General features: G+C 39.0%; 1 protein-coding gene across 5 annotated transcripts in view; it reads right to left on the bottom strand.

The window, feature by feature from the left end:
- Positions 1-17,298, bottom strand: part of ITCH (itchy E3 ubiquitin protein ligase) — a 131,373-nt gene that overhangs the window by 83,353 nt on the left and 30,722 nt on the right. For 4 of the 5 annotated variants that reach the window (XM_032350908.1, XM_032350910.1, XM_032350911.1 and 1 more), the window contains one exon: positions 5,312-5,402. In XM_032350908.1, coding sequence (XP_032206799.1) covers positions 5,312-5,381 — 70 coding nt within the window. In that variant the 5' untranslated portion in view covers positions 5,382-5,402. Of the gene's footprint in view, positions 1-5,311; positions 5,424-17,298 lie in introns of all 5 variants that reach the window. The other variant, XM_032350909.1, reaches the window with a different exon arrangement.

Genomic DNA, 17,298 nt, shown 5'->3' on the forward strand with positions numbered 1-17,298 from the left:
CCTTCCTCTCTCTCAAATAAATAAATCTTTAAAACAAAGTTAAGTGTTAGTAACGCATCGTTATTATACTTTTTTATTCTATGTAAATGGTGAAAAGGAAAGCTGACACTGCCTCTCCTTTGATACTCTTATAAAAAATTTAGTGAAATTAAAACTTACATCCGAGTTCTCTAAACAATCCAGTTAACAACAGCACTATGAATTTTTAAACCTCTATGTTGCTACAGCTTACAAAAGTGTCATTTCTCTGAAATAAATTTTCTACTTGCCCTCTATCAGGTGAGGATGACCAATTAGCAAATATATATTGCAAATAAATAATTAAAAGGAATTTATGTATGTCTGCATGTATGATAGAGGAGGTTAAAAATAGGGGCCCCTTTTTGGCTCAGTTGGTAGAGCATATGACTCAATGTCAGGGTTATGAGTTCAAGCCCCATGCTGGGTGTGGAGACTACTTAAAAATTTTTTAAAAAAGAAAGAAATTTGAAAGAGGTAAGAAAATAGTAAGAGTAAGAAGCCATCTGCAGATTCAGTGCACTACCTATCAAGATTCTAGTAGCATTTTTTTTTTTAAGATTTTATTTATTTATTTGACAGACAGGGATCACAAGTAGTCAGAGAGGCAGGCAGAGAGGAAGGAGGAAGCAGGCTCCCTGCTGAGCAGAGAGGCCGAATGCGGCGGCGCTCAAACCCAGGACCCTGAGATCATGACCTGAGCAGGAGGCAGAGGCCTCAACCCACTGAGCCACCCAGGTGCCCCTCTAGTAGCATTTTTGATGAACGTAGAAAAAACACTCCTAAAATTTATATGGAACTACAAAAGACCCTGAATATCAAAAGAAATCCTGAGAAAGAACAAAGAAGGAGGCATCATACTTCCTAATTTCAAGCTATCCTATAAACCTACAGTAACTGGGGCGGCTGGGTAGCACAGCTGGTTAAGCAACTGATTCTTGGTTTCAGCTCAGGTCATGAACTCAGAGTTATAAGACTGAGCCCTGCATTGGGCTCTGCACTCAGCACAGAGTCTACTTAGGTTTCTCTCTCCCTCTGCCCTTCCCCGCCCCCATGTGCATGCTCTCTCTCTCTCTCAAATAAATAAAAAATGTATCTTAAAAAAAAAAAAAGCAATAGTAATCAAAATCATATGGTACTGACATAAAAACAGACCCATGGAACAGAACTGAGAGCCCAGAAATAAACACAAACATATAAGGTCAACTGATATTTGATAAGAGCCAAGAATACTCAATGGAGAAAAATCAGTCTCTTCAATAAATGCTGCTGAAATACTTGGATTTAAAAAAAAGAAAAAAGAAAAAGAAAAAGACACAGGCACATGGGTGACTCAGTTGGTTAAGCATCAGACTCTTGATCTCAACTCAGGTTTTGATCTCAGGGTCATGAGTTCAAGAGCTGTGTTGGGCTCCATAGTAGTAGTGGAGCCCACTTAAAAAAAAAGGAAGGGGATGCCTGGGTGGCTCAGTCAGTTAAGTGTCTGCCTTCAGCTCAGGTCACAATCCCAGGGTCCTGGGACCAAGTGCCAATCACGCTCCTTGCTCAGTGGGGAGCATGCTTCTCCCTCTGGCTGCTGCTCCCTTGATGACGTTCTCTGACAAATAAATAAATAAAATTAAAAAAAAAAAAAAGCCAAGAAACTAGAGCAGAACCACAGAACAGGATTTTAACTATGACACTCAACTCTTATCAGTCTTTCACAGCAACCTTCTAAAACACAAACACAATTGATTACTCTTTGTTAAAAGCCCTGATTACACTCTGCATCTTCCAAATATGATTTTTTTATAGCCCTGACACACACCTTAAGGAGAGGACCCACTCCCCATTAAATTCTCATGGTTCCCCCACTCTGTAGCAGTGGCTGTTAGGGGCACTGGTGAAGTCTTGTGCATTTCCCTGCTTTGTGCCTCTTGCCCATATTGTCTCCTAAAAAGATCCCTTCTACTTCCCTACATTTTAAAAAAATAACCTCCTGCATTTAAATAGTAACAATGTTTTAAGCACCGACTCCTTTGACAGCAACTTTGGTCAAATACTGATCTCTCTTTCCTGACCAAAGTTGTTCTCTCTTCTTGACATTACCATATACCATGGCATTTATTTTTTAAACTTGAATATTTATGCCCTCCTTGATTCTAGAAAGATGTTGAGGCAGCTTACCAAAAACAAAACAAGACAATACTATAACTGATCCATTTACACAGAATAAAAATTATAATGTCATTAAAGGGATCTGTGCAAAAAACTTAAGTTCTAAGGTTTCTAGCATCAAAAGCAAAGAAGTAAACAATGAATTATGAAGCACAGTTGATTTATTCAACTTGGCACATTACTCTTTATAATCTTATGCCCTCCATTTGTCTCATATCTAATGATATATTTGCCAAATATATAATTTTTATCATTCTTTGTTTTTATTAAACTGTTTTTGCCTTGTATTTGTGCATTCTCAGAAAATATAGACCCAAGATTAAAACCTTATAAATGCCAAGAATTTTGTCTTCCTGAGGTGCATTCAGGCTTTTATTAAATATGCTTCCTACTATGATAATGATAGCAACTATGATAAGCAGTATGCAAAGAAAAATTCAAAAGGAGCATACACTGAAACCTAAACAAGTAAAAATATCATCTCTGAGGACTAAGATGATAAATAAGACCCCTGACTATTATTTTACTGAGTTTGTAAAACTAAAAAACATGTGCATTACTCATGTAACCTGAAAAGGTAAAGACGTTTTTTTTTGTTTTGTTTTGTTTTTAAAGATTTATTTATTTGACAGAGAGAGACACAGCGAGAGAGGGAGCACAAGCAGGGGGAGTGGGAGAGGAAGAAGCAGGCTTTCTGCTGAGCAGGGAGCCTGATACAGGGCTCGATCCCGGAGACCTTGGGATCATGACCCAAGCCAAAGGCAGATGCTTAATAGCTGAGCCACCCGGGCGCCCCGGTAAAGACGTTTTTTTAAAGATCATTCCAATCAAAGGTTTCAATATTAATCTGCCCCAAAAAAGAAAAATAATAAGAAGCAGGCTCAATTTAAATCAGCTATTCAGGCTAGCTTCAGGATGGGGAGCACCGGAAAACAATCAGAATCTTGCTTAACAAAGAAATATTAATACCTTTCACTGAGAATCAGACATCGCTAAGGAAAGACACTATAGTGAAGGAATCCCCCCAAATAAATTCTAAGACGCTGTCACCTTACGAAAGTGTTTTTATATAATTCACTTTTAGGTTTTGAGAAAGATAATAAGGATATGGTTTGTGGCCCAATATTCACAATCCAGAGGTAGATCCCAGGATTAAGGCCTGAATCTAGCTCCCTGCTCAGCAGGGAGTCTGCTTCTCTCTCTGCCCCTCACCCTGCTCGTGCTCTTTCTCTCTCTCTCAAATAAATAAATAAAACCTTGGGGCACCTGGATAGCTCAACTGGTTAAGCAGCTACCTTCGGTTCAGGTCATGATCCCAGGGTCCTGGGACTGAGCCCCACGTCAGGCTCTCTGGTCAGTGGGGAACCTGCTTCTCCCTCTCCCTCTGCCAGCTGCTTCCCCTGCTTGTGCTCATGTGCTCAATCTCTCACCCCCAAATAAAGAAATAAAATGTTTAAAAATAAATAAACAAACAAATAAATAAATAAATAAAATCTTAATTAAAAAAAAAAGACAGGTATAATAAAAGCTAAAATACTGGGGTGTCTGGGTGGCTCAAGTCAGTTGAGCATCCAACTCTTGGTTTCAGCTTGGGTCATGAACTCCGTGCCTTGGGATTGAGCCCTTTGTTGGGTTCTGTGCTTGCATGGAGTCTGCTTGAAATTCTTTCCCTTCTGCTTGCCACACCCCCCTACCCACTGATATGCTCTCTAAAATAAATAAAAATTTTTAAAAAGCTGAAATACTATACAGAGAATAATTGTTCTATAAGAAATAAATGCCATTAAAAGGATAAAGGCCAAGGTTTCACTGTGTGATACAGACACATGCATGTCTGGAAAAACTGCAGTGACTCACCAAATAATTCATTTATAAATACCTACAAAGAGACCACATGGAGCCAGACTGTTAAAGCTCTTAGCCCAGGCTACAGAAATTCTATACTATAGCCAAAAAGAAGCACTAACGGGTTTTGAGCAGGAATGTAATATAACAAATGGCATAGTAGAGCATTAGGAATACTAATATGAAAGCAATATACTTGGCTAGTATGGTTAGAGAAAGAGAGAGATATTAGTTAAGTAATAATAGTAACTAAAGGATTTAAACAGATATTTCTCCAAAAAAATATATAAATGGCCAATAAGCTCATGAAAAGATGTTCAACATCATTAACCACCAGAGAAATGCATATCAAACCCACAATGACATACCATTTCATACCCACTAGGATGTCTATAATCAAAAAGACAGACAACAAGCACTGGCAAGCATGTGGAGAAAGTGAAACCCTCATAGAGGGCTAATGGAATATAAATGGTGTGGATGCTTTGAAAAATACTTTGGAGTTATTCCTCGCAAAGTGAAATACATATACTATATGACCCAGTGACTCCTCGTAGGTATATACTCAAGAGAACTGAAAAGACAAAATTTCACAAGAACTTGAACATAAATGTTCATAGCATTATTCACAATAGCTAAAGAGTAGAAACAACCCAAACATATACCAACTGATAAATGGATAAATAAAATATAGTATGTTCATACCTACAATATTATTTGGCAATAAAAAGAAATGAAATACTAATGCATGCTATAATACAGATGAACACTGAAAACATGCTAAGAGGAAAAAGTCATAAACAAAAAGCCATACATCTTACTGCTTCATTTATATGAGAGATCCAGAATAGGCAAATCTACAGACAGGAAGTGATTAGTGGCTGCCTAGGGCTGAGGGTGGCTAGGAGACATGGGAAGTCCTCCAGTAATAGGTAGAGGTTTCTAAAATTGACTGTGGTGGCAGTTATAAAACACAATGAGCATACTAAGGAACAATGATCCTCTAAATGAGTGAACTGTGTGCTATGTGAGTTACCTCTCAAGGCCATTAATACAAAACAAAAAACAATAGCAACTGACCAGACTCCAATGTTTAATAGGAGAGAAAAAACAAAATCTTCAAAACACCCAAGAATATTCTGAAATAAAAACATAATTTTTATACGATTAAACATTCTTCATTCACCAAGCAAATATTAATTCAACACCTAAAAAAGCCACTGAAGATTTTCTTAAGATTATTTTTATCTTGGGGTAAAAAAGTATAGATGTAGATCTTTTTAAGACTTACCAGTGATCTGAAGTTGTGATTTCATGGTCAGGCTACCCATTGAACCAGGCTGTGATCCACTGCCAGACATACCACCAACAGGACGGCAAATCTGAACATGGAAAAGGAGACACTGTAAACATCAAAAAATCCCATATTAAAAATATGTATAGTGCTAACCAGGCTATTTCCATGTCTCACCAAAGACCACACAATAATGGTAGCCTTAACACTGCTAAATAAAATTTCCAATTCTAGTATTCATCCTGTCTAAACTATCAACAAAATGACATTGCTTTTCATTCCTTCTTCCATCGTTTACATTCTTTCCTTGAACTCCTAAGACTCGTTCTCTAGGTTTATGTCCCACCTCACTGATTGTTCTTAGGCTTCTTTGAAAATCCCTCCTGTTTTCTCCCCTCTCTTAATGTCGGAGTGCCCTAGGGCTCAGTTCCTGGTTCCCTCTTAACTTCTCTACACTCATTTCCTCAAGGATATAATCCAGTATTATGGCCTTAAATGTCATCCATATACCAGTGAGTCCCAACTTTATATTTCTATCCCAGATGTCATTCCTAAACTCCAAACAAGTTCACTTGGTTATCTAAAAAATGCCCCCCCACACCCCGCCAAATTTCACATCAAACACATCAAACTAAACTGCTGATAACAATTCCATCCTTTCATACACTCAGGCTAAAAACCTCTACCCTGCCTTTTTTATTTCCCTTCCTATCTGTCAGCAATTCAACAGTCTCTGCAGAACATATCCAGAATCCAACCTTTTCTCACCAACTCTACCATGTGGCCTCTGACAGCCTGACTTTTCTTCCTGCATTATGCTTCCCTCCTAAATTACTTAATTACCAACTAGTCTCCTTGTTTCTACCTTGTGTCTAGATTCAGTGCCTATTCTGAACACAATCAGGATGAGTTTTAAAGTGTTTAAAACCTGGGATGCCTTGGTGGCTTTATCAGTTAAGCATCTGCCTTCGGCTCAGGTCATGATCCCACTGTCCTGGGATCAAGACCCAAGTCCGACTCCTTGCTCAGCGGGAAACCTGCTTCTTCCTCTGCCCCTCCCCACTACTCTTCTGATTCAAAGTCTTGTAATACAAAAAATCCTCCAAGACATCATTGCAACATTCTATGTAGTTATTACCTTGTCCTCAATACCCAAAGGATGTATGTTAACAGTACTATGACATCAAGACAAGTGAATCAAGAGACAGCAAGTGAAGTCCAATATCTGGGTGCTAATCTTATTATGCATGATACACTACCATTCTAGTTGCTGATCTGTATCAACAATTTACTGCTGAGAAAATATCCTTCTTTTTTTTTTTTTTTAGATTTTATTTATTTATTTGACAGAGAGAAATCACAAGTAGTCGGAGAGGCAGGCAGAGAGAGAGAGAGGGAAGCAGGCTCCCTGCTGAGCAGAGAGCCCGATGCGGGACTTGATCCCAGGACCCCGAGATCATGACCTGAGCCGAAGGCAGCGGCTTAACCCACTGAGCCACCCAGGCGCCCAGAAAATATCCTTCTTAATGGTATGGCATACATTAATTATTCTAAGTTAAAATTACAAAGTTGAAAAGAAAATAAACTTAAGGTCTCAACAGAAATAAAATATATTTTAAAAACTCAAATCAACTTCATATAGAAAAGACTCATGGAAGTACAGACTACATTTTTAGAACAGTGATTCTCCCCCAGATAATTATAGGGAATCACTGTAGTAATAACAGATGCTCTGTAAAAACATGCTGGTAATTTTAATAATTGATGAACATATACATATTACTTTTTTATATCAAGTATTTTAAATTAAGAAAAATTAAAATAACCATCCATATAATAATAAAAAAGAAAACCTAAAGAAACCAACTAATATATATTGGCAACCAGTTAAATCACATATTCATACCATAGAACAGAATACTATGCAGCCACTGAAACAAGTAACCTATTAATAAATGAAACTAAATGATTACAAGAACATTTAAGTTACAAAATATATACAATATGGTGTTATTTTTGCAAACAAAAATTATATACTGCAGACAAAAATTATATATTCCTATAGGTACCCATAAATAAATGCAAAAAAGGTATACATCTGAAATTGGTCACAGTGGTTACTTTTGTGGAGGAGAAGAATATGCACAGAAGGTGTTCATGGGGATCTGTAGTTTTATATGTATTTTTGAGGTTTCTAAAAGAAAACATGTATCACAGATGATCTGCAGAATTTAAAAACAGGCAAGAGAGAGTAGATATAAGAGAGAATCTATACGGCAAGTCCCATCTTTCCCCCTGAGCTCCGGACTCTTAGGTCTGACCATTATTTACAAATGCATACCTACCTGGTTAAAATGACTAAAATTTTACACTCACCCTGGCCTCAATAGCACCACCATCCATTCAGTTGCTCAAGCCAAACAAAATGTGGGCTTTATCTTTCCCTCAATAAATTCCAAAGATCCTCCTACAAAACATACCCTACTATATAGCTACTTTTCTCCTTCCCTTCTTAAGCATCCAAGTCCAAGCTCTCTAAACATCCATTCCTTCCTTGGCAACAAATTATGAGAAGTTATTAAACTGGTTTCCTTGCTTCTGCACTTGCTCCCAGCTCCTGCTCTCTCCCGGTCCCACCATTCTCCACAGAGCAACTAGAGTATGCTTTAAAAAAAATAAATAAATAAGTTAGATCAGGGGTGCCTGGGTGGCTCAGTTATTTAAGTATCTGTCTTCCGCTAAAGTCATAATCCCACAGTCCTGGGATTGAGCCCCATGTCAGGCTCTCTGCTCACTGAGGCATCTGCTTCTCCCTCTCCCCCTGCAGCTCCCCCTGCTTGTTCTCTCTCTCTCTCTCTCTCTCTCTCTCTCTCTCTCCCTCTCAAATAAATAAATCTTAAAAAAAAAAAAAAAGATCATATTCTACTCTGCTTAACCACTCAATAACCTCCTATCTCAGTTAAAATAGAATCTAAACTCCTTCCCTGGCTTACAGATGCCTGACTCCATTCTACCCATGACTGACTCTCTGATCTTATCTCGTTATCATTCTCCCCTTACCCATTAAAAATCTAGCTTTCTTTCTATTTCTCAAACACACTAGGTCGTTCCAGCCTTACAGACTTTGTACCTAACTGTTCCCTCTGCTGGCCTTTTTCCTCTGTCTTTAAATAGGTGCACCTGAGTGGCTCAGTAGATTGAGCATTCTGCTCTTGATCTCCACTCAGGTCATGATCTCCCAGTCCTGGAATCAAACCCCACATCTCTCAGTGGCAAGTTTGCTTGAGGATTCTCCCTCTGCCCCTCCTCCAGCTCATGCACACACGCTCTCTCTTGATCTCTCTCTCAAATGAATAAATATATCGTTTTAAAAAAAATAGCTAACATCTTATATTCAGTCTTCAAGTTAATTAAGTATCATCTCCTCACATCTGTCTGGACTTATCCTAAAGGAAACATCCAATCACTTTATATGAATGGACTTTAAAGTCCACAAAAGCAGGCATCTTCTCTACCTTGTTATCAGTGCCTAGAATATTCTGGAAGTTTTGGTGTGTTCTTTTTTTTTTTTAAGTCCACAATTTCACCTGTCACAATACCTCGCATAAAACATACAAGAAATAATAAGTATTGGCAAGAATGTTCAGAAAAGGGACCACTGAGCACTGTTAGTAAGAATGTAAATTGGTATGCCACTGTGGAAAACAATATGGAGGTTCCTTAAAAAATTAAAAATAGAAATACCACATGATCCAGTAATTCCACCACTGGGTATTTACCCAAGAAAACTTAAAACATTAATTCAAAAATATATAAGCACCCTTATCTTTAATGCAGCATTATTTACAACAAATAAAAAATGGAAGCAACCTAAATGCCCATCGGTAGATGAATGGATAAAGATGTGGTATGTATATACAACAGAGTATTAACCATATTAAAAAAAAAAAAATCTTGCCATTTATAAGAGCATTGATGGTCTTAGAGGGTATTATGCTAAGTGAAATAAGTTAGACAGAGAAAGACAAATACCATATGATTTCACTTACACATGGAATATAAAACACAAAACAAATGAACAAACAAAAAAAGCAGAAGCAGACCTTAAATACAGAGAACAAACCAGTGGTTGTCAGAAGGGAGAGGGTAAGGAGACAAGGCAAAATGGGCAAAGAGAGTGGGAGATACAGACTTCCAGTTATGAAATGAGTAAGTCATGGGGATGAAAGGTACAGCAGAGGGAACACATCAATGGTCTTATAATAGTGACGTAGGGTGAGAGATGGCAGCTACACTTGCGGTGTGCATAGCATAATATATAGAGCCATCAAATCACTATGTTGTGATTTTTTTTTTTTTAAGCCAACACTTTCAGGTTCATTATTTTCCAGGAGATCCAGAGTGATTTGAGGACGAAGAGCCCAGTTGTGTTTTGCATGAGAGCGGACAAACACTGCACACCTTCAGGAAGATTTCCATTATAGAGTATGTAACACTGAAAATAATGTAACATTGTGTGTCAACTATATGTCAATTAAAAAAAGAAATTGTCCAGGGGCGCCTGGGTGGCTGTTGGTTGAGCCTCTGCCTTCAGCTCAGGTCATGATCTCAGGTCATGATCTCAGGGTCCTGCATCAGAATCCCTGCTCAGCAGGGAGCCTGCTTCCCCCTCTCTCTTTGCCTGCTACTCTGCCTACTTGTGATCTCTCTCTCTCTGTCAAATAAATAAATAAATAAAATCTTAACCAAAAAAAAAAAAAAAAGTCCAGGGGCACCTGGCTGCACAGTCTGGAGTATGTGACTCTCGATCTTGGGGTTTTGAGTTTAAGCCCCACAGTGGGTATACAGATTACTTAAAATCTTTTTAAAAAAATTAATAAAACGTTAAAAATTAAAAATAAATAAATAAGTCAGTCAGTCCAGGGATGCCTGGCTGGCTCAGTCCGTAGAGCTTGCTCAAGCAGTTAGTAGCGACTCTTGATCTCAGGTTGTAAATTTGAGCCCCTTAAAATTTGACATCTTAATGTCAGGTAGGTGGAATCATATAATTTGAGGCCTTTTCAGATTGCCTTCTACTACTCAGCAATATTACTAAAGGTTCCTCCATACCTTTCCATGGCTTGACAACCTTTTTTAATTGCTGAATAATATTCCATTGTTTGTTTGGTTTGTTTTTGTTTTTTTAAAGATTTTATTTATTTATTTGACAGACAGAGATCAAAAGTAGGCAGACAGGCAGGCAGAGAGGGAGAAACAGGCTCCCTGTCAAGCAGAGAGCCCAATGCGGGATTATGACCTGAGCCGAACGAAGGCAGAGGTGCCCCTCCACCGTGTGTTTGTACCACAGTTTATCCATTCTCCTATTAAAGGATATCTTGCTTGCTTCTGGTTTGGGGCAATTATGAAAAAAGCTGCTATAAAAATTCATGTACAGTTTATTTGTAAACTTAAGCTTTTAATTTAATTGAGTAAATAGGTATACAACTGCTGGATAATGGTAAGTCTATGTTTTAACCCTCTAAGAAACTGCCAAATCATCTTCCAAAGTAGTTGTACCATTCTGCATTCCTACTAGGATTGAAGGAAAACTCCTGGGGCTGTTGGGTGGCTCAGTCAGTTGTCTGCCTTCAACTCAGGTAATGATCTCAGTGTCCTAGAATCAAGCACCAGGTCAGGTTCCCTGCTTCGTGGAGAATCTGCTTCTGCCCCACCCCCACAACTCATGCTTGCTGTTACTGTCTCTAATAAATAAATAAATAAAATTCTTATTCTGTATCTTCACCAGCTTTTGGTATTATTAGCTTTTCAAAATTTTGCCAATCTAACAGATGTACAGTAATATTTCACTGATGGTTTAATTTGTAATTCCCATGATATTGAACATCTTTTCATATGCTTATTTGGCATCTATGTATATATTGTTTGGTAGGGTATCTCTTCAGAGCTTTTGCTCAATTTTTAACTTGTTTCTACATTATTACATTTTAAGAGTTCTTTATGTATTTTAGAAACAAGTCCTTTAAGAGACTTGTGTTTTGCAAGTATTTTCTCACAGCCTATGGCTTCTCCTTCTTAACAGCGTAAATGTTCCAAACTGTGGGTGTACGTGGGGGGATGGGGGTGGTTTCCTCACACCAACGACCAATTCTCTGACACCAGCTGGGTGTCCTACAGCTTAATTCTTAATTCTTATTCACCCAGACATAGTGTCAGATCCCACAGGTTAAGTGATCAGTCCCACAACTTCCCCCGACCCCACTTCAGATGCTTGTCTCAAGTCCAGGATGCCCTGTGCGGACTAACCAGCTATATACCAGAGGTTCTAATGACCACCTCCTTGGGTCTGATTAATTTGCTAAAGTGGCTCACAAATTCCTAGATTACCAGTTTATTATAAAAAGATATCACTAACAGCCAGATGAAAGAGATGCACAGGGCACGGTATGGAGAAAAGGTATGAAGTTTCAGATCCTCAGCCAGTGCACTACTCTCCCCAAATCTTCCTGTATTCACCAACCTAGAACCTCTCCCAACTCCATCCTTTTAGATTTTTATGGAGGCTCTGTTACACAGGTGTGGCTGATTAAACCACTGACCATTATCAATTGAACTCCGATCTCCAGCCCTCTCCTCCTTGGGGATGGGAGGGAATTAAAAGTGTCAATCTCTAATCACATGGTTGGCTCCAATGACAACCAGCTTCCACCTTAAGACGACAACTTTTTTTTTTTTTTAAGATTTTATTTATTTATTCATTTGACAGGCAGAGATCACAAGTAGGCTGAGAGGCAGGCAGAGAGAGGAGGAAGCAGGCTCCCTGCTGAGCAGAGAGACAATGAGGGGGGGCTGATCCCAGGAACCTGGGATCATGACCTGAGCTGAAGGCAGAGGACTTAACCCACTGAGCCACCCAGGCACCCCCTTAAGACAACTTCTAAAAGTCACCTCATTAACCTAAGAAAAGACACCTTTATCACTCTGATCACTTAGGAAATTCCAAGAGTTTTAGGAGCTCTGTGTCAGGAACAGGACTGAAAAGCAGATACATATTTTTTATTTTAAGATCACAGTATCACATAGTGCATTTTTTTAAAAGAGATTTTATTTATTTATTTGACAGAGAGAGCAAGAGAGGGAACACAAGCAGGGGGAGTGGGAGAGGGAGGAGGCTTCTTACTGAGCAGAGAGCCTGATATGGGGCTCAATCCCAAGACCCTGGGATCATGACCTAAGCCAAAGGCAGACGCTTAACAACTGAACCAACCAAGGCACCCCTCACTTAGTGCATTTTAATAAAGTCCAACTTACTAAGTTTTATCTTTCATGGATTGTGCTATTGGTGTCACATCTAAAAACTCACTGCCATCTCTTCAACAAATGGTGCTGGGACAACTGCACAACCATATTTTAAAAAAAAAAAAAAAAAAAAAAAAAAGCTGGACCCCTACAAAAGAACTGTGGTTGTATGTTCTGACCTGTCCAGAAGTTACATGAAGGACTGATAGGCTCAAGAACGTCTCTTGCCTTTGTTCTCTCTCATGGCAGCTTCCTTGGGGTTGACCTTCAGGCTCCACGCAAGGAGGAAATAAAAGCTAAGACAGTTTTAAATTGCCTAACCACAGGAGTGTCCAAACACAGCCAATCTGCAAACATGGTAGTGTTTGGGGGGTTTTTGGTTGCAAGTTTTTAAGGATATCCATCAATCATTAGCTGAACACTAATCTAACAGAACACAGACATCAGTGGCCATACATGACAAAGAATACAGACTACACAGTGTCTGCCTGGGTCTCTCTCCCTCTCCCTTTGCCCCTCCCCCTGCACACACGTGCTCTAAATAAATAAATCTTAAAAAAAGAGAGAAAAGAGAAGAGAAGAAACCATGAAGTGGCAGATGAATTTGATTTCCAGAACATTAATAATGTCCAGTTTTTCATACTAGCAAACCAAATTCAACAACACATTAAAAGGCTTACTACATTATGACCACGTGGGATTCATCATTGGGTTGCAAGGATGGATCAAAATACAAAAATCAGTGTGTTACAATTAAAAGAAGGCTAAAAATCACATGATCATCACAACTGATGTAAAAAAAGTATTTGACGAAATTCAATAGTCTTTCATGATAAAAACTGTTAAACTAGGAACAGAAGAAAATTACCTCAACAAAATGAATGGTATATATTGAAAGCCCACAACTAATATCACACTCAGTGGTGAAAAATTAAAACCTTGTCTTCTAATACTAGGAATAAGACAGAATGCTAACTCCCACTGCTTTTATTTCATATAATACTCCTAGCCAGAGCAATCAGACCAGGAAAAAAAATAAAGAGAACAACCCCACTTACAACAGCACCAAAAAGAGTAAAATACTCAGGAATAAACTTAATCAAGGAGATGAAACTGCAAAACTTGGGGTGTCTTGGTGGCTCAGTCGGTTAAGCATTGCCTTTGGCTCAGGTCATGATCCCAGGGGCCTGGGACTGAGCCCCCGCACCCAGCTCCCTGCTCAGTGGGGAGTCTGCTTCTCCCTCTCCCTTCTCCTCACTCATGTTCTCTCTTTCTCATGTTATCTCTCTCTCTCATAAATAAAAAACTACAAAACTCTGCTGAAAGAAATTAAAGAAGCCACAAATAAATGGAAGGACATCCATATTCACGGGTTGAAAGATTTACAGATTCAGTGCAATCCCATTCAAAATTCCAACGGCATTTTTTTGAAGAAAAAAAACCCTAAAATTCAACTAGAACCCAATATAAAAGCAAAAGCAAAGTAAAGTGCATATAAATTAAAAGTTAAAATTTTTGTTTTTCAAAACTACCATCAAGAAATGAGAAGCCAGGGCACCTGGGTGGCTCACTTGGTCAAGCAACTGCCTTCAGCTCAGGTCATGATCCTGGAGTCCCAAAATCGAGTCCCACATCAGGCTCCCTGCTCACTAGGGAGTCTGTTTCTCCCTCTGATCCTCCCCCCTAATGTTCACTCTCTCTTCTCTCTCTCAAATAAATAAATAAATAAAATCTTTTAAAAAAAAAAGTGAGAAGCCAGAGGTGCCTGGGTGGCTGAGTTGGCTTAGTCTCTGACAGATGATTTCAGCTCAGTCATGATCTCATGGTGGTGAGATCAAGCCCTTCACACTGAGCCCCATGTAGGGAGGGATCCTTACTTAGCAGGGATTCTACTTGGGATTCTCTCTACTTCTCCCTTTGTCCCTCCCCCAAAGCACAAGCGGATGGGCCCGTACACATGCACACTCTCTCTAAAATAAATAAATCTTGGGGAAAAAAAAAGTGAGAAGCCAACCCACAAAATGCAAGATAATTTCTGTAAATCGTATACATCTGACAAAAAGTATCTAAATATCTAAGGAGCTGTCACAAAGGCAATGACTGAAAAACTGGCAAAATACCTAAAAAGACATTTCTCCAAAGATACACAAATGGCCAATAAGCACATGAAAAGATACTCAACATCATTAATCATCAGAGACATGCAAATTAAAACCGAAATAAGATACCACTTCACACCTACTTAGGATGCCTATAATCAAAATAACCAATAACTACTGTTAATGAGGATGTACATAAGTTAGAACTTTCATACAGTGTAAAATGGTGCAACTGCAATGGTTCCTCAAGAAGTAAAACACTGAATTACCAGGTGATACAGCTATTCTTCTCCAGGGATACACCCAGAAGAAATGAAAACATATGTCCACACAAAAACCTGAACATGAATGTTCACAGCATTATTCATAACAGTCAGAAAACAAATAACCCAAATGGCCATCAAATAATGAATGGATTTTTAATGGTGGCTCAGTGGGTTAAAGCCTCTGCCTTCGGCTCAGGTCATGATCCCAGGGTTCTGGAATCGAGCCCCACGTCGGGCTCTCTGCTCCGCAGGGAACCTGCTTTTTCCCCTCTCTCTCTCTGCCTGCCTCTCTGCCTACTTGTGATTTCTCTCTCTCTGTCAAATAAATAAAATCTTAAAAAAAAAAAGTCACTTATGGTTTGTCTCCCTCCCAATCCCATCTTGTTTCAATCATTCTTAAAAAAAAAAAAAAAAAAAAAAAAGACGGGCGCCTGGGTGGCTCAGTGGGCTAAGCCGCTGCCTTCGGCTCAGGTCATGATCTCAGGGTCCTGGGATCGAGTCCCGCATCGGGCTCTCTGCTCAGTGGGGAGCCTGCTTCCCTCTCTCTCTCTCTCTCTGCCTGCCTCTCCGACTACTTGTGATTTCGCTCTGTCAAATAAATAAATAAAATCTTTAAAAAAAAAAAAATTTTCAGACAATGGAATATTATTCAGCAATAAAAAGAAATGAAGCACTGGTAAAATCTGTATCACGAACCCTGAAAATACTAAGCTAAGTGAAAGAAGCCAGTCACAAAGGACCAGATTATTATAGGATTCCATCTACACAATATGTCCAGAGTCAACTAAACTATAGAGACAGTAAGTAAATCATTGGTTGCCTAGGGCTGAGCAGACGTGGCACTTGGAGTGAGAACTAAGAGATGCAGAGAACTATACATTTTCAATGGGTATATTGTATGGTGTGTGAATTACATATCAATAAAACTATTTAAGACAAAAAAAAAACAAAAAAATTTTAGGAGAATTTTTTTATTTTTCTACACTAAAAGGTTTTACTACCAATGGATCCTCACTAGAAGAAATTCTACACTTGATCTTAGCTGAAAAGCAAAGAAGTTTTAAGAAATTCTAAAGGAGGGGGCCTGGGTGGTTCAGTGGGTTAAACCTCTGCCTTCAGCTCAGGTCATGATCTCAGGGTCCTGGAATTGAGTCCCACATCAGGCTCTCTGCTCAGCGGGAGCCTGCTTCCCTTCCTCTCTGCCTACTTGTGATCTCTCTCTCTCTCTCTCTGTCAAATAAATAAATAAAATCTTTACAAAAAAAAAAAATTCTAAAGGATGTACTCCAGGAATAAAGACAATGATTCTTAAAAGAAGTTCTGCAACTCAAGATAAAAAAGTGACTAAGAGGGGCGCCTGGGTGGCTCAGTGGGTTAAAGCCTCTGCCTTCAGCTCAGGTCATGATCCCAGGGTCCTGGGATAGAGCCCCCAGCCGGGTTCTCTGCTCAGCAGGGAGCCTGCTTCCTCTTCTCATTCTGCCTGCCTCTCTGCCTACTTGTCTGTCAAGTAAATAAAATCTTTAAAAAAAAAAAATGTTTACCTAATGGTAAACATTAGGTAAATATAAAATATGTGAAAGAATATCTAATTTGAGGATTTAAAAATATAAAGCTAAAATACTGAAATGAAAATCAGGAATGAAGATAACTGGAGTTTATTTCTAAGATCTTCCTATCGCTCAGCAAGGCAAAGATACTGATTAACTTTTGTGACGTTAATATGCAAGTTAAAATTTCAAAACGAAGCAGTAAAAAATTAAAAACAGAGTGCACATATTTCAAACCAGTATGGAGAAAAGAGATTTGAGAGAAAAAGAAATACGAATCCAGAAGAATGCAGGAAGTAAACAAAAAGAGAAAAATGAAACATGTAGAGAAAGTTCTTTTACAAAATGATAGATTACACATGCATGTCTGAATCTCCTTCCAAATTCCGTCTAAACTCTAGCAAAAGGGACACCTGGGTAGCTCAGTTGACTGGGCATTTGCCTTCAGCTTAGGCTGTGAACTGAGGGTCCTGAGATAGAGCCCCACATCAGGCTCCACAGTCAGCAAGGAGCCTGTTTCTCCCTCTGCCTGCCACCCCCCATGCTTGTGGTTTCTCTCTGACAAGTAAATAAAATCTTTTTTAAAAAATGTCCCCCCAGGGCGCCTGGCTGGCTCAGTGGGTTAAAGCCTCTGCCTTCAGCTCAGGTCACAATCCCAGGGTCCTGGGAGCCTGCTTCTCTTCCTCTCTCTCTGCCAGCCTCTCTGCCTACCTGTGATCTCTGTCAAATAAACAAATAATAAAATCTTTAAAAAAAAAAAAAAAGTCCCCCCAAAA

The sequence above is a fragment of the Mustela erminea genome, chromosome 7 (genome assembly GCF_009829155.1).
Source record: "Mustela erminea isolate mMusErm1 chromosome 7, mMusErm1.Pri, whole genome shotgun sequence".
NCBI lineage: Eukaryota > Metazoa > Chordata > Mammalia > Carnivora > Mustelidae > Mustela > Mustela erminea.